Source organism: Mandrillus leucophaeus, unplaced genomic scaffold (genome assembly GCF_000951045.1).
Source record: "Mandrillus leucophaeus isolate KB7577 unplaced genomic scaffold, Mleu.le_1.0 Scaffold885, whole genome shotgun sequence".
NCBI lineage: Eukaryota > Metazoa > Chordata > Mammalia > Primates > Cercopithecidae > Mandrillus > Mandrillus leucophaeus.
This window is the reverse complement of record NW_012109641.1, coordinates 390,977-414,391: the sequence shown is the minus strand read 5'-3', so window position 1 is coordinate 414,391 and position 23,415 is coordinate 390,977. Positions and strand designations below refer to the sequence as shown.

The following is a 23,415-nucleotide window of genomic DNA, read 5'->3' as shown; positions in this document are numbered from 1 at the left end:
AAAGAAAGAAAGAAAGAAAGAAAGAAAGAAAGAAAGAAAGAAAGAAAGAAAGAAAGAAAGAAAGAGGGAGGGAGGGAGGGAATATTTTTAAATCTTTGATTTAGAATACTTGACTAAAATTATTATAATTGAATATGCTTCATTTGCTTTGAAAATCTTAGTTTACTTATGGTGGTACAATTATTTGAGGTTTGGTTCTGAGTTTGGCCTTATTCCTATTAGTTTTAGTGTCTGTTACTGCTTAAAGCTTTATCTTACCAATATATCTAGATCCAAGTGGAAGTAGATCATCACTGCTGCTCTTTCAACTCCATTATACTCATTTTTCAATCCCATAGTCTAATTATACAAGGCTTTTCATTGCAATTTGGTTAATAAGTTTATATTTTTGTTGATGTTTATTAGTTGTTCTTGTAAAGTAAGTGGGAAGTGCTGCATGTTGGATTTCCTTTTTTTTTTTTTTTTTTGAGATGGAGTCTTACTCTGTTGCCCTGGCTGGAGTGCAATTGCACTATCTCAGCTCACTGCAACCTCCACCTCTCAGGTTCAAGCAATTCTCCTGCCTCAGCATCTCTAGTAGCTGAGGCAGGCCACCATACCCTGCAATTTTTTTGTATTTTTAGTAGAGACGGGTTTTCATCATGTTGCCCAGGCTGGTCTCAAACTTCTGAGCTCAGGGAATCTACCCGCCTCAACCTCCCAAAGTGCTAGAATTATAGGCATGAGCCACCACGCCCAGCCACTGCATGTTGAATTTCTATCGAATGTGTTTAAACTTTGGAAGAGCTATAAGCTGCTTGCCATGTTCTGTTTCCATGGATTTTTAAAGGTGCAGATATAAATTTTTAAAGTTGACTTACTTACATTTTTCTGGTAATAAGACCACATAGAAATGTAAATATTTTTAAACAACTATTTTCCAAAATATTATCTCTATAGCATGAGTTTAGAAAAGCATTAACAATATGAGTACTGTTAAAGGTCAGTTTTTAAAGTGTTTGCTAAGTATTAACATTGTCAGTAGCCACTGATCACCAAAAAGACAACAAAAGTTAAATACTGATCTTTCTTTGCGGAAAAACGCGTAACTTATCTTTACATTTAATTCCTCTTTTTAGAACTTTGTCACAAAATAAATGAACTTTCATGTGATACAAAAAGGTTTGAGGTTGCTTCCAAATCTCATCACAAAGCATTGTAAAGTTTTTATGATTTGGCCAGGCACAGTGGCTCATGCTTGCAATTCCAGCACTTTGGGAGGCCAAGGAAGGATTGCTTGAGCCCAGGAGTTTAGACAAGCCTGGGCAACATGGCGAAACCCTGTCTTTACTAAAAATACAAAAAAAATAGCAAGGCGTGGTGGCAAAATCCTGTAATCCCAGCTACTCTGGAGGCTGAAGCAGCAGGATCCCTTGAGCCCAGGAGGTCAAGGCTTCAGTGAGTCATGATCGCACCACTGCACTGCAGGCTGGGCAACAGAGTGAGACCCTGTCAAAAAAGAAAAAGAAAGAAAGAAATTAAATTAAAAAATATATTTTATGATTTAAATTGAAATCATCTGTAAACACACTTAAGTAGCCAATTAAAAGGGCATTATGTTCCATATGTTGAGAGTTAACCAACAAACCAAGGCACTGCTCTCCCACTCTCTGTGCCTGGGTGGCCCTGCCATCATAAGAAACCCTGTCATATCCCAATATAGAATGTGACATCTACCTGAGCAGGAGCACCACCATGAATATTAGTAAAGCTGAATATCTTTTTAAATTTCAAGCTCAAAAAGAAATACTCTTAAACATTGTCATATTTTCTCCTTACACTTCAATCGGGTGTCTTACAGCCCATGTTGGAGACCACTTGAGTTGACCATAACCATGGTCTTTTTCAGTCTTCAAATTCTTTGATTTTAGGGGAATATGCATTCAGAACCAGGGGTCCCATGAGCCCTAGAGGAGGGGATGCAAGAGGTTGGAAATCTCTCTTCCCAGAATACGAACACCAAGAGACATGGGTGAAAGGCACAGTGAGATCACAAAGCACCATATAAAAGACCGCCCCCCCCCCCACCCAGGCCCTCTGCATCCCGCCCAGGTCACTTCATATTGCAGATGCTATACGAACGGGGCAAATTCAAACTATCGGTTTCAATTTAGCAAGAACTCTACACTTCCAATATCGGGACTTGGCACCTCTATTCTGATGAGGCAGCTGGTGCCATCTTTCTTGCAGCCAGCAGATGGCTCGTTTTCAAGTTTAATCATTGCCATTCAGTGAATAGTTTCCACATTCACACTCATTCCCTTTAGCCAATCTCCAATGGAAAGCAGAACTTAAGATCCTTACCAAGCTACCCTTGCCAATAAAGCACACAGCTTATATCTAAAGCACTACACACAGATTGGTTCATCCAGTTTTCCTCAGAACTTTGCAGAACCAGCAATCTTACAGTTTACATTCCATATTAAGGGCTTTCTATTCTTCCCACTATGCCATTTCTTTAATTGTTCATTAAAATGGAAATCATTGTTGCTAGAGCTATATCTGGATATTTTTGTGATAGTTTGGTTCAATTCAGTTTTCCATTCAATCACCAATTATGAGCATAAATTTTACATGCCAGGCAAAGTTCCAACAGCCATAAATACAGCAACGAACAAACAGATAATTCTCCATCCTATTGGGGAATCATATAAAACGATGATAGATGATGTTGATGATAGATAGATAGATAGATAGATAGATAGATAGATAGATAGATAGATAGATACATAGATAGATAGATAGATAGATAGATAGATACATAGATAGATAGATAGATAGATACATAGATAGATACATAGATAGATACATAGATACATGGATACATAGATACATAGATAGACAGATGTTAGGTAGTGCTAAATGCTATCTAGAAAAATAAAACAAGGTGATTAGGTAGAGAGTAATGGGTCTTGCTTTAGATAGGTATGGAAGTCTCAGTCTTAGAGCTAAGATTCAGGTGTAGGAATGTTTAGAAACCTTGATTTTAGTTATATTTTTTATCAATAATAATAACCAATTTTTATAGTACTTTACATACAATATGATTTTTATTACTGTAGCTTGAGATATAATGTATCATTAGCTCAGTTTTACAGAGGAATAAACTAAGACTTAGAGAAATTAAAAAGTTCTTAAACAGTCAAGCTTATAGAGCTAATAAAGGATAGAGACAGGATTGAAGCCCAGGTTCTCCAGAATCCAGGTGCATGTTCCTGCAACTCAACTACGCTGCGTATTCCTTTATTAAGTTCTCTTGTATACCTACTTAAGCAAAACTGCCAGTGAACTATTTTTCCTCCCTCAGTTCCGGTGTCTCGTCCCATCCTCACCCTCAGGGCTCCTGGGGCCCAGGCTGTGGTGGGGGACGTCCTGGAGCTTCACTGTGAGTCCCTGAGAGGCTCCTTCCCGATCCTGTACTGGTTTTATCACGAGGATGACACCTTGGGGAAGAGCTCGGCCCACTCTGGAGGAGGGGCATCCTTCAACCTCTCTCTGACTACAGAACATTCTGGCAACTACTCATGTGAGGCTGACAATGGCCTGGGGGCCCAGCGCAGTGAAGTGGTGACATTCAGTGTTACAGGTAAGTTAGTAGTACCTGGGCTAGAGGTCACCATTATGGTAAATAAAATAGTTATCTGACAGATTGTACAAATTCTACCAGCAGCAAGGAGGTTTTGAACACGCACCCCAAGGCTTGGGACTTCTGGAGATTGGTATTGATTTTATATGGGAGAGGGAAAGGAAATACATTTTAATCTTAGATGCTGGCAAATACCTTTCATGTGCTATGGTTTTGAAAATTACAAATGACGCTACAGGAGGAATCAGAAACTGGAACATACTCACTCTACTTGCATTATTTTGTCTGTATCCAAAACCTGTGCCACTGGAACTCAAGTACAGCTCCCTCCACTCAGGAACTTCCAGGAACAGAACAGGCCTTACCACTGCGGGAGTCACAGGGCTGGTGCTCAGCATCCTCAGCCTTGCTGCTGCTGCTGCTGCTCTGCTGCACTACGCCAGGGCCCAAAGGAAACCAGGTGGGTGTCTAGGTCCTAACCTGTGATGTGATTTTGCTGTTGCTATAATAATTTGAAGTTGTCTGGTGCATCCTATAAAGGTCAATTATTCCCTTCCAAGTACTAGGCCCTCGGTTCCACTACTCACTGTCACTCTGTAGGCAACTGTAGCAAAAACAATAGAATAAACTTCTCAATAAAATTTTTACCTCTTGTTTAATTTGAGATTTATATTAGGTAGCAGAGTTTTGCTTCCAATTAAAAATTAGAAAATTAATTAACTCAAGTTCTATCTCCCTAAGAAAGTCCTTCATTCATAACAAAAAATAAATAAATGATTGTAGAGGCGACCATAAACTCCAAGGTATATTTGAATACCAGCTAAATATAGTGAAATTGGATAAAATAAATAAAGAATGCCAAAAATGAGATTAAAAATTCAGTTTCCCATTGTTGTTAGTATATAGAAACACAGCTAATTTTAATATTAATTTTATATCCTGAAATTTTGCTAGACTCACTTATTAGTTCAGTATCTCTTTTGTAGATTTCATCAGATGTACTATATAGATGATCATGTTGTCTGCAAATAATGATAGTTTAACTCTTTCCTTTCCAATCTTAATTTCTTTTACTTCTTGTTCTTGCTTAATTGCACTGATTAGAACCTCCTGTACAATGTTGAATGCAAGTGGTGAGAGAAAATATCCTTATCACATTCCAGATCTTAGGGGGAAAGTATTCAATCTCTCCCCATTACAGATTACTTTAGCCATGCGTTTTTTTCAATGCTGTTTATCTGGCAGAGGAAGTCCCTCCTATTCCTAATTTGCTGAGAGATTTTACACAAATAAATTTTTGTAAAATAATTTTTCTACATTTATTGAGATAATAATGTGATTTTTAAAAATCTATTGATAAGGTGAATTTTGAATGTTGAAGCAGCCTTATATTTCTGGGGTCAACCCAACTGGATCATGATTGTTGATATGATTTGCTAAAATTTTGCAAAGGATATTTACATCCATGTTTATGAGGAATATTGGTTGTTAGCTTTCATTTCTAGAAATGCTTTTCTATGATTTGGTATCAAAAGAATACTCAGTTACCACTTTCAGGATTTTTCATTCATTTTTATATAGCCATATTTTCACCTGGTATCAATTTTTTTCTGCCTGAAGGACTTTTTTTTTTTTTTTTTAACATTTCTTACAGTATGAATGTCTGCCAATGAATTTGATTGATAATGTTTCTCAATTCCTCTATATCCTTACTGATTTCTTTGTCTATCTGATCTATCAATTATTGAGATAGGGAAATTAAAATCTTTAACTGTAATTGTGAATTTATCCATTTCTTCTGCAATTCTATCAAGTTTTGCTTCCAGAATTTGGAATTGCTCATTATTAGGTGGATAAGTGTTGAGAATTTTCATGTTTTTGATGAATTATCCACTTTATCCTTATGAAATGACCCTCTATATCCCTGGCTGAATCACTTACTGTGAAACAGTCTTTGTCTAATATTAATGTATTAATACAATTAGTGTTAGCATGCGATTTTTTTCCATCCTTTTGCTTTTAGCCTATTTGTATCCCCATATTTAAAGTTAATTTTTAATAGATACCATGCAGCTAATTCTTGCGGGTTTTTTTAAGTTTAATATTATAGTCTGCCTTTAAAATGAGGTGTTTAGACAATTTACACTAGTATAATTATTGATATGATTAGGTTTCATGTCTATTTTGCTATTTGCTATTTGTCACGTCTATTTTTTTGCTTTACTTTGACTTATTTTTGGAATAATTGAGTGATGTTTTAATTCTACTTTATTTCCTTTGTTAACATAATAGCAATAACTTTTTAAAAATTTTCAACTTTTATTTTAGATGTAAGGGGTAAATGTGTGGATTTGTTACATGCTTATATTGCAAGCTATTGAGATTTGGGGTACAGATCCTGCCACCCAGATAGTAAGCATAGTACTCAATAGGTAGTTTTTCAACTCAGGCATTCCTCCCCATCTCCCCCATCTAGTAGTCCACAGTGTCTGTTGTTCCCATGATTATGTCCATGTTTACTCAATGTTTAGTCCCACTTGTAAGTGAGAACATGTGGTATTTGGTTTTCTGTTCTTGTGTTAGTTGGTTTATGATTATGACCTCCAGTTAAATCCATGTTGCTGCAAAAGACATGATTTCATTTTTTATGGCTGTGTAGTATTCCATGGTGTATATGTACCACATTTTCATCATCCAGTCTACCACTGGTGGGCACCTAGGTTGATACCATATCTTTGTTATTGTGAGTAGTATGGCAATGAACATATGAGTGCATGTGTCTTTTTTTCTTTTTTTTTTTTTTGAGTTGAAGTCTTGCTCTGTAGCCCAGGCTGGAGTGCAGTGGCCTGATCCCGGCTCACTGTAAGCTCCGCCTCCTGGGTTCCCGCAATTCTCCTGCCTCAGCCTCCCACCTAGCTGGGACTACAGGCGCCCGCCACCAGGCCTGGTTAATTTTTTGCATTATTAGTAGAGACTAAAATTAGCCAGGATGGTCTCGATCTCCTGACCTTGTGATCTGCCCACCTCGGCCTCCCAAAGTGCTGGGATTACAGGCGTGAGCCACCGCACCCAGCCGCATGTGTGTTTTTGACAGAATGATTTATTTTATTGTGGGTGCATACCAATAATGGAATTACTAGGTTGAATGGTAGCTCTATTATAAGTTCTTTGAGAAATCTCCAAACTCCTTTCCACAGTGGCTAAACTAACTTAAATTCCTAACAGTGTATAAGCATTCCCTTTCTCCTCAGTCTCACCAGCACCTATTGTTTTCTGCCTTTTAAATACTAGCCATTCTGACTGGTGTGAGATGGTATCTGATGGTGGTTTTGATTTCCATTTCTCTGGAGATTAGCGATGTTGAGCATTTTTCATGTTTGTTGGCCACTAGTTTGACTTCTTTTGAGAAGTGTCTGTTCATGTCCTTCACTTATGTTTTAATGGGGTTATTTGGTTTTTGCTTGTTGATTTGTTTAAGTTCCTTACAGGTCTCAACATTAGACTTCTGTCAGATACATAGTTTCCTAATATTTTCCCCATTCTATAGGTTGTCTGTTTACTCTGTTGATAATTTCTTTTGCTGTGCAGAAGCTCTTTAGTTTAGTTAAGTCACACTTGTCAATTTTTGTGTTAGTTGCAATTGCTTTGGGAACTTAGCCAAAAATTCTTTGCCAAAGCTGATGTCAAGAAGCATATTTCCTAGGTTTTCCTCCAAGAATTTTGTAGTTTGGAGTCCTACATTTAAATCTTTGATCCATCCTGAATTAAGTTTTGTATATGGTGAAAAGTAGGGTTCTAGTCTCAATCTTCTGCATATGGCTAGCCAGTTATCCCAGCACCATTTGTTGAATAGAGAGTCATTTCCCCATTGCTTCTTTTTGTTAGCCTTGGCAAAGATCAGATGGTTGTAGGTGTGAATCTTTATTTCCGAGTTTTCTATTCCTTTCCGTTGGTCTATGTGTCTGTTTTTGTATCAGTACTATACTATTTTGATTACTTTAGGCTTCTGGTATAGTTTGAAGTTGTGGGGTGTGATGCCTCCAGCTTTGTTGTTTTGTTTAGGAATGCTTTGGCTATTTGGGCTAATTTTTGGTTCCATATGAATTTTAAAATAGATTTTTCTAATTCTGTGAAGAATGATATTGGTAATTTGATAGGAATAACATTGAATCCGTAAATTTCTTTGGGCAGTATGTCCATTTTAACAGTATTAATTCTTCCAATCTATGAACATGCAATGTTTTTCCATTTATTTGTGTTGTCTTTGATTTATTTCAGCTTTTTTTTTTTTTTGTAGTTCTCACAGAGACTTTTCACCTCCTTTATTAGCTGTATTCCTAGGTATTTCATTTTCTTTGTGGCTATTCAAAATGGAATTGTCCATTGATTTAACTCTCGGCCTGACTTTGTTGGTGTATAGAAATGCTACTGGTTTTTGTACATTAATTTTGTGTCCTGAAACTTTACTCTTGGCAGTGTCTTGAGGGTTTTCAAGGTAGAGAGTCATGTAGTCAGCAAAAAGAGATGGTTTGATTTATTTACCTATTTGGGTACCTTTTATTTCTTTCTCTTGCCTGATTGATCTGGCTAGGACTTTAGTACTGTCTTGAATGAGTGTGGTGATAGTGGACATGCATAGTTGTTTCCCTTTTTCATTAATTAAAATTTTTTTTATTTCTGCATTAATTTTGATCTTCATCCAGGAGTTATTCAGGAGTAAGTTGTCTAATTTCCATGTATTTGTGTAGTTTTGAGAGATCTTCTTGATATTTATTTCTGTTTTTATTGCACTATAGTCTAGGAGTGTACTCGGTATGGTTTTTTAAAAATGTATTGATATCTGCTTTATGGCCGAGCCTGTCGCTGAACCTAGGATATGTTCCACATGCAGGTGAGAAGAATGTATCTTCCACAGTTGCTGGATAGAATATTCTGTAGATGTGTGTTAGGTCTATTTGGTCAAGTGTCAAGTTTAAGTCCAGGATTTCTTTGTCAGTTTTCTGCCTTGATGATCTGTCTAACTCTGTCAGTGGGATATTGAAATCTCCCACTATTATTGTGTGACTGTCCAAGATTTTTGTAGATCAAGAAGAACTTGTTTAATGAATCTGGGTGCTGCGATGTTGGGTGCATATATATTTAGAATAGTTAAGTTTTCTTGTTGGAAGTGATAATTATTTGTTTTGTTACTCTGGTGATTGCTTTAGGGTTTATAGTATATATCTTCAACTTATTGCTATTTTCAAGTGATATTATATTACTTATAGAAGGCTAGTCATACCTCCTACTTCCAAAATTACTTTTCTTTTTTTCCTCTCATTGTTTATCTGGGATGCCATTTTCTAATCTGTAACATACTAAAAGAAGACAATTGAATCTCAGTGTTGAGGTTGTCAGTCAGCACAGCACCAGGAGAGAAAATTGACAATCATTTCACATGATACATGTGAATAGGAGCCCAGGTGGTCTGTCCCCCAGACTTAGGGGGAGTGTTATTTTAAATAACAAACTCACTAGGAAATTAAGATAGTTCACCAAGCAGAAGGTCTGTGCTCTTCTTTTCTCAAAATCTTGCTTACTGTACCTCCTCATAGCAAAGTATCCCTTCTCATCATTGGTAAGACTTCTCAGGAAGAAGCTCAGACCTTCTAAATTTTTCTAAAAGTGAAGGACTCTGCTTTTTGCCTGAGTGAATCACTCCTAAAAAGAATGATAGGTTTATGGACTCTATGGTAAATATGGCTATGTTGAAATTCCAATAATAAAACTTGCCAACTTGATATTAGGCAAACAAATTAAACTCATTAAACTTCAGTTTCTTCATCTATGAAGTGGTTATAATAATAACAGTATCTACCTTTTAGATACTATGACACAACCTAGGTAAACTGCTTAACACAGTGCTGGCCCATATGTATTTAACGAATATTAGCTTGTATAATAAATAGCCACCTGTCTAGGTCTCAGTTTTCTCTTTTACAAATAAGGAGATAGACTGACTCCCAGATGCATTCTGGGTCTGAGCTAACCACCCACAGGAAAGATACTGGTTATTAACTTATGTGAACTGTGATTGCTCTGAGGAGATTCAGGACCAGATCCTGATCATACCCCTCTAGCTTAACTCAGGAGGCCCACTCCCTGAGGAACAGGGAGTTACTTAGTTATTTTTCATGAGAGTCAAGGCTGCTATGTTTATTTTGAGCAATGACTTGTGTTCTCTAAGCCAATGAGACTGATATAGAGCCACAGATTTTAAAAAGGCAAAGGACAAGGATGGGAACCGGGGATAAGGCTTGTATTGGGGCAAGCCTGAAAGATTCAATATTTCAGTGATGATAGAAACCTGCCATATTTTTAAGTCTGCTAGGTTTGGCTTCAAGGATAGACTTCTAACTTCTAAAATTGTCAGTTTGTTATTTTTAAGTCCTCAATATACATACTTTGTTCAGTTGTTTAACAAATCTTTGTTGAATATTTTTAACTGCTGGCCATGACATCAGAAATACAAAAAAAATTTAAGATGAGGTTTACAGCCTCAAGTAGCACATCCTTTCAAGAAAGAGAGAATGAGAGGGAAACAGAAATAAATAATTACAAAACAGTATAGTAATTTTAATCTTACATGGTCTTATATGCATGGAGACAGTTTACTTAATCCAGCCTGTTGGCATGCTCTGGAAAAAAGATAAATTGGAGTTAGCCAAGTGAAAGAGAAGGAGAGAAGAGGTGTGGAAAAGCCATTACATACCCAAACGATTTGCAGTTTAGTGTTGCTGGAATAGACTTGCAGGGGTGAGGGGTCACAGTTAGAGAAAAAGAAGGTAGAGTTTATCATGGTAGTCCCATTGATTCATATTAGTGAAGGAATTCTGTATCAATTTTGAGCATCCGTTGGCCCCTTTATGCCTCAGTCTCCTTGTTTCCACCTTGTAGGGCTGCAGTCAGGATGAAGAAGTGGGTTTGCGGGGAGCACCTGACCCAGGTTGTGACCTATTCAGTCACAACTACTTAGAGTTGCTATTCACCTGTTACTGATTGAAAAATGATTCAGAATACATGTGATTCTAGGCAAATGCCTTTCAAGACCCCATGTTCCTCACCTATAACATAACATAGCTGGAGGAAGGAGGGTAGAACTGGATAATCCTTGAGATTTGCCATAGCTTAGATCTAGAATGAATCTGATTTCTAGGAAAAAACGTTGTAACAGAGAGTTCATGATCTACACAGCTCACTTACCACACAACCTTCCTTTGTTTGTTTTGCAGGAGGACTTTCTGCCACTGGAACATCTAGGTGAGGTCTCTGCTTCTTGTGCTGCCAACATTTTCATGATTTATTTATATGCACAAGACTTGTTTTTTAAAAATATGAATGGATTTCCTAGTAGCATTTTTACATTCTTACAAAATAAAAAAGTAGATATAAGTGAATGTCACTTTCATTTATATTTGTGAACGATATTCACTGTGTCTACTTAAACACAGAATACATGTTATTGGCTATCTATGTTAATTTATCTACTTCCTTAAATGTGTTCCAGCAGAGACTTGACCACTAATGTCTTAATGGCATTACCTTTCATAGGGCTGCAGGGCATTCATTTCCTTCTTCTTCATTCCTCCACTCATTTGGGAAATTATTATTGAATGCTGGCAATGTTCAATTCGCAATATTAGCTGCAGAAGGAAATGAAATTGGAAAAAATCCACTTTACTTGAAGAGCTCGCGTGGCATCTTGCAGGAAAGGTAGATTATTGTAATATGAGGTGGAAAATTGAAAAGGACCTTTTACAAAAGACAAGGTTTAAGTTCTGTAAGAATGCAGAGGTCTTTGCGTATCAGTGTTTAATCATTTACATCTTCAAAAATAACATTTAAAATTAGTCAAATATGAGTTTTTGCCTTTCAAAGAAGCGCTGAGGCTGCCTTGCCCTCTGGCCTTGCCTTGGCTGTCCTGTTTTGAAATGCTTCCCTGGGCTTCATCTTGTGCCATACGTCTTCTGACACTTTATCAAAAGAGCCAAACAGAAGCAGACACGATATTTTTACTTGAATCATGCTGTACTGGAAGACTTCCTGGATACCGAGTTCCCTGAAATTCTGTGTAACCCACAGATAGTTTTTTATCCATTTTCTCTCCCCCTCTGTCACAGTCACAGTCCTAGTGAGTGCCAGGAGCCTTCCTCGTCCAGGCCTTCCAGGATAGACCTTCAAGAGCCCACCCACTCTAAACCACTAGCCCCAGTGGAGCTGGAGCCAATGTACAGCAACGGTGAGGACTCCCTAGGGGGCAGAAGGCTCTAGGGAGGAGCCAGGGAGGGAAGAGAGATTGAATAACAGCCCGTGGCCCTGTCACAGATTTAAAAATGACATTTCTAACATTAGACTGGAAATAGAAGGTGGTTATGAATTTGATGATTGGGAAGTAGAGTCTAGAATATGAGCTCTTGACGGCAACCAACTATGATACCTTCTCTCACAGTAAATCCTGAAGATAGCAACCTGATTTATTCCCACATCTGGAGCATCCAACACACAAAAGAAAATTCAGGTGAGATGCCTTTCAGGCAAATAGAGGTGAGGTGGCAGTGTTTTATTGAAACCGGTAAGGGGTCTTTGATCAGAGTTATTTCAAATACAAGTACAACATGCAAGGCATTACTTGTCTCCCATATTGTCAGTTGTAGAATCTATCCATTTCTTCTTACCTGTACACACTGCCACCGTGATCCCATAAATTCTTTGAGGACAGACACTGTGACTTTTTCACTAATGTATTCACAGCATTTAGCCCAACGCTTGGAAACTGCAGGCCCCCTAAAATACTGTTTGAATTAATGAGTGAATAATCAAATGTGTAGACAATTGTCATTCTTTTAACTGGTCTCTTTATTTCTACTACTGTTCTCCTCCAGCCTTCCCACAATCTACTTCCAGCATGATCCCTTTGAGGTGCTCTATTGTTCACAACAGTGCCTAGGTTAACTGCCCTCACTGACACCCATTCCAAAGCATGATCTTTGCCTTCCGCACACTGGCTCCTCTTGCAAGCTTTGCCTAATGTTCTTCCTCTAGCCATACTGAACTCTTGGCATCTTTATGCTTGGTGCTCATGTTTCTTACTGGTCCTGAAATGTCCTTGCCTCTAGTCTACTTGGTGATCCCTACTCATATTTCAAGACATAGCTCAGGTAACACAGTGAAACTCACACTGATGCCAACTACCCTTTCTATATGCTAATCTGGGAGGAGCCATTTATTCTTTATGGCAACAACATAGTTCAATATGTATTTCTATCTTGGTGCCCATAATGCTTGTTGCATTTATTTCTATGTCCATTTCTCCCCTTCAAAATTATAGTATTCTTGATCACATGAACTGAGTTTCTGTCATTTATTTATTTATTTATTTATTTATTTATTTTATTTTATTTTTTTGAGATAGGATCTCACTCTGTCACCCAGGCTGGAGTGCAGCAGTGCGATCTTGGCTCATTTCAACCTCTGCCTCCTGGATTCAAGGGATTCTCCTACCTTAGCCTCCTAAGTAACTGAGATTACAGGCGTGCGTCACCACGCCCAGCTAAATTTTGTATTTTTAGTAGAGACAGGGTTTCACTATGTTGTTCAGGAGTTTCTGCATTTCTATCTCCTTATACCTTACCTAATGCCTAATAGAAGGCCATTGCTTAATGAATGCTTATTGACTGCACAAATAAATAAAAGAGATACAAAGAACCCCTTGGAAAGGTAGAAAACACACACACACTAAATTTTCTCAATGTTCCAATGCAACTCTTTGGCTTCCTGGGAAATTGCCATGTGGCCTTAGAATGCCAATCTCCTCTCTGGCCTCTTCCAATTTGCCTGTGCAAAGTGAAGTGATTCATATCTGCCTCCTTCTCCCAGAGGATCAATACAGCCCTAGAAGTCTGCAGTGGATTGAGGATGGTTGCCCCTCTGGGATTAGAATGAGCAGAGGAGCAAGAAGGAAACTGTCATGAAAGTAGTTCTGGGTATTTGGTGGGCAGAGGAAAGTCTTTGTTAGTATTTGTGCTTGGGAGAGTACTTTTTCTATGTGGGTTTGGAAGAATTCAACAGAGGAAATAGTCAAGAGATCAAGCAAATCAAGAAGATTGGCTTGGAATGCAGTGTGAGTAGGTTGTAAGTTGGATTATACTGCCCACAGTTTAATACTTTTCTTTGCTACTCCTACCCAACAGCTAATTGTCCAACGATGCATCAAGAGCATAAGGTGAGTCACATTTCTTGGCTTTCTTCCCTCTCTGGCCTTCCTCTCCTGTATTTAGGTACTTACCTTTTGTGGTTTTTTTCCACCAGGAACTCACAGTCCTCTATTCAGAACTGAAGAAGAAATACCCAGATGACTCTGCAGGGGAGGCTCGCAGCAGAAGCAGGGCCCATGAAGATGATGAAGAAAATTATGAGAATATGCCACGTGTATTACTGGCCTCAGACCACTAGCCCCTTACCCAGAGTGGCCCACAGGAAACAGCCTGCACCATTTTTTTTTCTGTTCTCTCCAACCACACATCATCCATCTCTCCAGACTGCCTCCTATGAGGCTGGGCTGCAGGGGATGTGAGGCTGCACAAAAGATCTGCAAATCTCCTCTGTGCCTGAGTCTGTGTGTTCGCTAGGAAAAGAATGGGCAGCCTCTGAGCAAGCACTGTGTTATTTTCACAGTGGAGACACATGGCAAGGCAGGAAGGCCCTCAGCTCCTAGGGCTGTTGAATAGAGGAGGAGAGAGAAATGGTCTGGCCAGGGTTACAAAGGCACAATCATGACCATTTGATCCAAATGTGATTGAAAGCTGTTAATGTGCTCTCTGTATAAACAATTTGCTCCAAATATTGTTTCCTTTTTTGTGTGTGTGGCTGGTAGTGGCATTGCTGATGTTTTGGTATATATGCTGTATCCTTGCTACCATATTGGGAGCAGCCATAAGAAGTTATAGAACAAGATTTTAAGGTGACTCTATCTGAAGTGTATTTTTGTACTTACAGGGTGACATTCCCAACCAAATTACCCTTAGTTATGATGAAAAATAACCTCAGCATTTCATTAAAGGCTCTGCTAGTTTAATATGTGACCTCTATCCCTACTACAAAGACCTTATGTGTAAAAAATCACATTAATTGTAATTTTTGCTTCATGACATAGTCTCATCATTTTCCATACATGATAGATTTCTAGTCAGTCAGTTTTATTCTTATAAGTACCCATTAACCCTGAGACAATAACCTACTATATCTATGTGGTTTCTCCCATTCTCTTCCTCTACCTCACTCCATCTGCTAAAAAACCATTCTAAATCTCATGTTCATTATTCCCATGCTTTCCTAATTCTATCATATTAATGTAACTATATGTTTTCCTTAATATGCTTTTATATTAGTTTTAGCTATAAGTTAAAGACCATATTGCTGTAGATAATATTTTTGGTATTTTCTCTTCATGTTCTATTTCTAAGATTTATCCATATTGTTGCATGTTGCTATAGTTCATTTGTTTTTATTGCTGTTTAGTATTTACTTGTGTAAAATATCTGTTTTAATGTTTTCCTAGCTATCACTATCAAAAACTCTTTCCACAGTGTCTTGAATTTTTAATGTGACACAAATGAAAATGTACCAACAATTTTTAGTGACTTCACCTCCATTCTGAAATCCTGATGTTTCCAAATATATCTGAACACCTCAAGTCCTAGGGACAACTGAGATTATATTAACATTAATCTCTGAATGTTGTTAATTCTAAGCCTTCACTTGGTTCATGTAGGAACACCAAGTCCTTTCAAAGCACCACATCTTTCTCTAATCAGTATTCCTTGGAGTCCCAAAGGAATGTCTTACAAGCATTCAACCAATCACCATTTCTGGAGATACACTACAGGGTCACCATAAACTCTGCTACCCTTGGATTCCATCACTATAGAAGCTGAGTTTCACCAGAAGGCACTTTTGTCCTCCATTACTACCAGCAAAGCCAGCTAAGCCACAGCTGCTGGCCTCAAAAAATGTGACGATCAATCCACACTGCTCCCACTGGCCTCTCTTACCCTTATCCTGGCCTTTGAGAGCAGGGCACGATGTCCTGCCTATACTGAGATGCTGATCTCTGCCAGTTCATGTTCATATTGGCATTAAAATTTTAAGTTCCCTTGAAGAGGGAGGAGGCAAATGTCTCTGTCTTCTATGTGATACACTCTGCTGTTTTTTTCTCTATGGTAAAAATATATAAACAGGTTTGTGTACTAACCACCAGACTGTACATGGAGGCTCTCCTCCTCTCACACCTTGCTGCTGATTTGGAATTACCTTGCCAGGTCCCTTTGTGCCTTATACTGAACTTTCTCTAAGGGACCTCTCATCTTTTATCATTGTTTATCCATTTTCTAGATTCTGAACCCAGGAAAGGACAAAGTTCAAGATTTTCCATGTCTTTGTAACACTTAACCCTGTTCAAATCAGAGTATGTGAGTGGAAAGAGGAGTGAGTCCTAACTGTACATTTCAGATATAACAAAAGTGCAAATTCTGATTGCCCTGTAAAATGAGTTATTCTCATGCATTGCTCTACTTGACTTTTCCCTTTGAATTCACAACTAAAAACCCATAACCCAGAAATCTAAAAAACAGTAATTTTAATGGAGTCTTTGAAAATAAAAGACCATTGGAAAAAGTACCAGTTTCCAGTGTCTTTCTCACACTTACCCTTTTAGTATATCTTTACATCAGAGCCTATTCTCACTCATAGATTACCAAAGACAAAGCCACATGAGAAGCTTAGGTTTTGTCACTAAAGTATATTAAAAAGGTTATTTTAATTTTATCAAGATCAGATTTGGGTGGGGACACAGAGTGAAACCATATCATTCTGCCTCTGACCTCTTCCAAATACCATGTTTTCACATTTCAAAATACAATCATGCCTTCCCCATAGTCCCTTAAAGTCTTAACTCATTCCAGCCTTAACACAAAAAGCCAAGTCCAAAGTCTCATCTGAGACAAGGCAAGTCCCTTCCAACTAGGAGCCTGTGAAATTAAAAGCAATCAGTTACTTCCAAGATATAATGAGGGTACAGGCATTGGATAAATGCTTCAATTTTAAATGGGAGAAATTGGCCAAAACAAAGGGGCTACAGGTCCCATGCAGGTCCAAAATTCAATGGGACAGTCATTACATCTTAAAGCTCCAACATAATCTCCTTTGACTCCATGTCACATATCCAGGGCACACTGATGCAAAGAGTGGGCTTCCATGGCCTTGGGCAGCTCTGTTCCTGTGACTTTGCAGGGTACAGACCCACCCTAGCTGCTTTCATGGTTGTCATTGAGTGTCTGCAGCTTTTCCAGGTGCACAACGCAAGCTGTCAGTGGACCTACAATTCTGGGGTCTAGAGGATGCTGGGCTCTTCTCACAGCTCTACTAGGCAGTGCCCCAGTAGGGATTCTGTGTGGGGGCTCCAACCCCACATTTCCTTTCTGCACTGCACTAGCAGAGCTTCTCCATGAGTACTTCATCCCTGCAGCAGACATCTGCCTGGACATCCAGGAGTTTCCATACATCCTCCGAAATCTAGGCAGAGATTCCCAAATCTCAGTTCTTAAGTTCTGTGTACCTGCAGGCCCAAGACCACATGGAAGCCACTAAGGGTTGGAGCTTTCACCCTTTGAAGCAATGGCCTAAAGTGTATGTTGGCCCCTTTAGCCATAGCTGGGATGCAGGACACCAAGTTCTGAGACTGCACAAAGCAGCAAGGCCCTGGGTCTGGCCTGTGAAACCACATTTTCGTCATAGGCCTACCAGCCTGTGATGAGAGGGGCTTCTCTGAAGACCTCTGACAGTCCTGGAGACATTTTCCCCATTGTCTTGGAAATTAACATTTGGATCCTCATTACTTATGCAAATTTCTGCCTCTGACTTGAATTTCTCCCCAGAACAGTAAGTTTTTCTTTTTTATCATATGGTCAGAAGGCAAATTTTCCAAACTTTTATGCTCTGCCACCGTTGAACACTTTGCTTCTTACAGATTTCTTCCAGCACATACCCTAAATCATCTCTCTCAAGTTTAAAGTTCCCAAGATCTGTAGCGCAGGGGCAAAATGCCACTAGCCTTTTTGCTAAAGCGGAGAAAGAGTGACTTTTACTCCAGTACCCAATAAGTTCCTCATCTGCATCTCAGACCACCTCAGCCTGGACTTCATCGACCACATCACTAACAGCATTTTTGTCAAAATCATTCAACAAGCCTCTAGAAAATTCCAAACTCTCCCACATCTTCTTGTCTTCTTGTGAGTCCTTCAAACTGTTCCAATCTCTGCCCATTACCCAGTTCCAAAGTCGCTTCCACATTTTTGGGTATTTTTATAGCAGTGCCCGACTCCTGGTACCAACTTAATATATTAGTCCATTTTCACACTGCTATAAAGACATACCCAAGACTGGGTAATTTATTTAAAAAAGAGGTTTACTTGATTCACGGCTCCACATGACTGGGAAGGCCTCAGGAAACTTACAATCATGGAAGAAGGTGTAAGAAAAGCAAAGACCTTTTTCACATTGGCAGCAGGAAACAGCAAGTTAGCAAGAACAGGGAAGACTGCCTTATAAAACCATCAAATCTTGTGAGAACTCACTATCATGAGAACAGCATGGGGGAACTGCCCCCATAATCCAGTCACCTCCCAACAGGTCCCTCCCTTGACACAAGGGAATTATGGGGATTACAATTCAAGATGAGATTTAAGTTTGAGAGCAAAACTATCAATAGTTTTGCATCACATAATTTTTTACAGGTGTGTTCTGGAATAGTTTCTATAAATTGATCCATTATTGTAAAAAAATCAAAAGGGATTTGAATAAATATATAGATGTGGCTACAAATATAGATTTAGATACTCATAGAACTGTGGAAAGTGGTTATTTCTGGTTGATAATGAACAGTATTTATTAATTTTTATTCAGACTTTGATTTCTTATAGTGCTATGTTGACAAAAGTTTTGGGAAACAGACAATTCCTCACTCTGCAGGTGGCAGAGTAATTACTAAGTCTTTTTCGGCAATCAGCAACAACATTTTTAAATGTGTATACCTTTAGCCCTTTAATTCTACACGAGATTGTTGATAATAAAGAACACGGTGGTTCTGAATAAATTGCATCAGCAGAAAATTGGTTAAATAAATTATGGTACATCCATAATATAGAGACTATTATCACTATATAGTTATATAACCAGAAAATCCAAAAAAGTCAAACAAAAAGGGTAAAGTGTTGATAAATTAATAAAAATTAATTATATCCATACATGCCAGTTTTAAGTTGTAGGAAATTCAATTGTTTTTAAAAAGGAGATAATATTTACAACAATAATAAAGACCATTACATTTCTAGAAGTTGACATACAGATAATAAAAAATACATAATAAAATCCAAATATAAGAAAAAAGGGAAAACTTGAACTAAGTTAGAAAAATATCCTGGTTCTTTTAAAAAGAAGACATACACATGGCCAATGAGCATATAAAAGTGTTAGACATCACTAATCATTAAAGAAATGCAAATCAAAACCACCATGAGATACCATCTCACCCTAGGCAGAACAGTTATTATTAAAAAGTCAAAAACTAACAGATGCTGGTGAGGCTGTGGAGAAAAGAAAATGCTTATACACTGCTGGTGGAAATGCAAATTAGTTCAGCCATTGTGGAAAGCAGTTTGGTAATTTCTCAAAGAACTTAAAACAGAATTACCATTTGAACAAGCAATCCCCTTACTGGGTATATACCCAAAAGAATGTAAGTCATTCCACCAGAAAGACACATGCACATGTATGTTCACTGCAGCACTATACACAATAACAAGACATGGAATCAACCTAAATGCCCATCAACAGTAGAATGGGTAAAAATTAAAATGTGGTACATATAATAATGGAATACTATGCACCCATAAAAAAGAATGAGATCATGTCCTTTGTAGCAACATAGATGGAGCTGGAGGTCATTATCCTTAGTAAACAAACACAGGAAGAGAAAACCAAATACCACCTGTTCTCACTTTTAAGTGGGGGCTAAATTTTGAGTACATACGGACACAAAGAAGGGAACAACAGGCACCAGGACCCACTTGAGGGTGGAGGTTGGGAGGAGGCTGAGGATCGGAAAAGAACCTGTTGGGTACTATGCTTATCACCTGAGTGACAAGATAATCTGTATGCCAAACCCCTAAGACATGCGATTTACCTGTATAGCAGACTTGTGCATGTATCCCTGAACCTGAAATAAACGTTAATAAGGTTTCAAAGGGAAATAAACATATAATCAGAGCTATTCTGTTATTCAAGCAATATTCCCAAGACACTCTATTTTTTCCAAGACCCTTGACTGAGAAGAGGGTGTTCAGAGTTGCCAACACAACTCCTCTGTTCATTGGGAAAAAATTCTCAATTATACTTGAAAAGAATAGTTCTTTTGGCTGGGCACAGTGTCTCACGTCTGTAATCCCCGAACTTTGGGAGGCCGAGGTGGGCAGATCACCTGAGGTCAGGAGTTCAAGACCAGCCTGGCCAATATGGCAAAACCCTGTCTCTATAATAATACAAAAATTAGCCGGGCATGGTGGTGGGCACCTGTAATCCCAGCTACTCAGGAGGCTGAGGCAGGAGAATTGCTCGAATCCGGGCGGCAGAGTTTGTAGTGAGTCAAGATCTTGCCATTGCACTCCAGCCTGGGCAAGAACAGCAAAACTCCATCTAAAAAAAAAAAAGAAGAAAGAAAGAAAGAAAAGAAAAAGAATCGTTCTTTCTATAAATTAGTCTATCATGAATTTTACTCCACACAATCTGGTAATTTTTCTCTGAATGGATAAAGCCAAGCCCTAAATCTACCAAAGTTGAGCACACACTATGAGTCATGCACTATATTGAGTTTTTATATACATAAGTGCTGTGAATATAATGCATGACTCACAGACTCACAAAAAAGTCCAAGAGTTTGGTATTATAATACCTATTTAAAGATGAGACTGAGGCTCAGGGAGTTTAAATAGTTTATCCAATAGTTTATCAAATGCAAAGTAAAACAGAATCCAAACTCAGATTTGACCAACTCTGAAATCTGTGCTCTACATTGCCAAACTACATTGCCTTCTAGTTACAAGGATGATACTAGAATTCAAAAGGACCAAACAATTTTATGGAAGAAGAATGTTATGCAGTTTACTAAACAACTGGCTTAAGCATGTATAAATGATATTCAAGATAGTTCTGTTATGGACCTCTAACCCTTCCCAATAAACACGATGCAGGTTCTTTTCTTTCATTGTCTTGGTTTTACATTGTTCATTGATCCTTTATTTCTTCCCTCAGTGATCATTTTGTATGCAATTTGCATCAAAATGACTTTTCCCTTCTGTCAGGATTTTAATGTTACTTGCAAAAATAATTCTTATTCACTCTGTTTAAAATTGCTCAAAGTACAGAATCTTTTTCATATCTTTTTAAAGAGACTTGCTTTCCTGAGATGTCAATGTTAATAGAAATATTTGTGTCTCTGCAGTAATTTGTGTCTCTGTTTATCAACATATATACTATTTCTTTGTGAAATATACATCACTACTAACAAGTTTTTAAAAAATCGTTCTATTTAATGGAGAGTGAGCTTCTAAATAGTCTGATTAAATAAACACATAGATATGTAGGTGATAAATGATTAATGACAGTAAAGAGGATAGATATGATGATGATAGATATGATAGCTAGCTAGCAAGATAGATAGATAGATAGATAGATAGATAGATAGATAGATAGATAGATAGATAGATAAACAGACAGACAGATAGATAGATACAGGTAGATCTGCACAAAAGTTGTGGTCTCTGAGATATCTCCTCTGTCACAGGATCAATCATTTCCCCCCACCTGTAGCATCTCAGTTTTATTCCTTAACTTCAGCACTCACTATTTGAAAGCTACTGAAGCATCAGCACTAAGCTGGCAGTAGACGTATAGATGCAAAGCATCAACCAGTAGGCTCAAAAAAAACATTCCTCCCATTGCTCAAAAGACTCCTCATCTATTCTTCAACTGACTGACATACGTTGAGTAACTACCATTGAAAAGATAAATAAAACAAAAGCACACTCTTGTGCTTACGTTTCAGGAAAATGAACAGAGTTACTTTTATTTATAATTTCCTCTGAGGTAGAAAGGAATAACTGAAACTGTTAGCCTGTATCACTTGATATTACACTGAACATTTTTTTAGCTTTGAGAAAAATGAATCTTAAGAAAAGAAGCTAAAAAGTTCACTGATGACCAATAAACATCAACTGATACAATTTATCAACATCACTGATTTTACATCAGCCATTGTTCATGACTTTATGTAAACAACACTAGAATGCTTTGAAAACCTTAAAAATAACTCAGATATTGAAGTATGAAGTATATTTCAAATTTTATGGCTTTTCTATTTGGTGTCAATAGCTTAGACAACAGAAAGTATAATGTATATAAAAATGCAATCTACTTTGAAGTTTTTAATATTAGGCAAATGAATTCAACTAGCAAACTCATTCACTGAGGAAAAATTTACTTCTTCTTAAAAAGGAAAAAATACATATTTTTAAATTTTGAAATAGAATCTCATATGTCTTGTTTCCAGATCATAAGGTGCAAAATATAATCCAGAAATGTGGGTGTGGCCTTTAGAAGGATCAAGGAATTCAAGTGGAGTCTATATGTGCTTCAAATTTGCTCCAAACTTTTTCCTCCTGGAGACCCCAGGAAGGATAAAGCTATTTTATAACAATAGTCTATCAATGTGGACTTCCAGAAAGGTCCTTTGAAGAACAGGCACAAAGCCAGACTACAAAGACTAAAATAAATACCCAGTATATCAATGTGCAGATATCATCACACTTCCACAAAGATAAAAATCATATTGGAAAGTATGACCTCACCAAATAGATAAAATAAGGTGTCAGAGACTGACCTAAAGTGATGGAGATGTGTGATCTCTCAAGTAAACAATTCAAAATAGCTAATTTAATAAAACTCAAAAAACTTCAGGAAAACAGAGAATTGAGTCAGTAACTTATTAGAGAACTTTAACAGAGTAATTGAAATAATTTTTAAAAATCAAATAGAAATTATAGAGCTGAAAACTACACAAATTAAATAAAAAATGCCATAGGGAGCATCAACAGCAGAATTAGTCAAACAGAAGTAAGAATTAGTGAGCTTGGAAACAGACTATTTGAAAATAGAAGAGAAAAAAGAAAAAAAAAACGACCAAAACTTAAAGGAGCTTTGAGACCAAATCAAAAAAGCAAATATTTAGGTTATTGGAGTGAAGGAGGGAATTGAGAAAAACAAAGAGGCAGAAAGCTTATTGAAATCAATAATAACAGAAAACTTTCCAAACTTGGAGAAAGATACAAATATCAGATACAGGAAGTTCAAAGATCACCAATCAGATTCAATTCAAATAGGAATACCCCAAGACATATTATAATCAAATTCTCAAAGGTCAAAGACAAAGAGAGAATCCTGAAAGCAGTAAAAGAAAAGAAGCAAATAGCACATGAGGGAGAAGCAATACGTCTGGCAGGGGACTTCTCAGCAAAAACCATACAGAACAAGAGAAAGTGGGGCATTATAGTCAAAATGTTGAGAGAAAAAGTTGCCAACCAAGAATCCTGTACCCAGCAAAGTTATCAATAAGAAATGAAAGAGTGGGCCAAGCACGGTGGGCG

General features: G+C 37.7%; 1 protein-coding gene across 1 annotated transcript in view; it reads left to right on the top strand.

The window, feature by feature from the left end:
- The window catches only part of FCRL3 (Fc receptor-like 3), a 23,697-nt gene extending 7,358 nt beyond the window's left edge, over positions 1-16,339 (top strand). The window contains exons 9-15 of the mRNA XM_011969337.1: positions 3,347-3,625; positions 3,963-4,085; positions 10,897-10,924; positions 11,785-11,903; positions 12,114-12,182; positions 13,855-13,886; positions 13,973-16,339. Of these exons, the coding sequence (XP_011824727.1) occupies positions 3,347-3,625; positions 3,963-4,085; positions 10,897-10,924; positions 11,785-11,903; positions 12,114-12,182; positions 13,855-13,886; positions 13,973-14,116 (794 nt within the window). The 3' untranslated portion in view covers positions 14,117-16,339. The remainder of the gene's footprint in view (positions 1-3,346; positions 3,626-3,962; positions 4,086-10,896; positions 10,925-11,784; positions 11,904-12,113; positions 12,183-13,854; positions 13,887-13,972) is intronic.
- Positions 16,340-23,415: the final 7,076 nt, after the last annotated feature.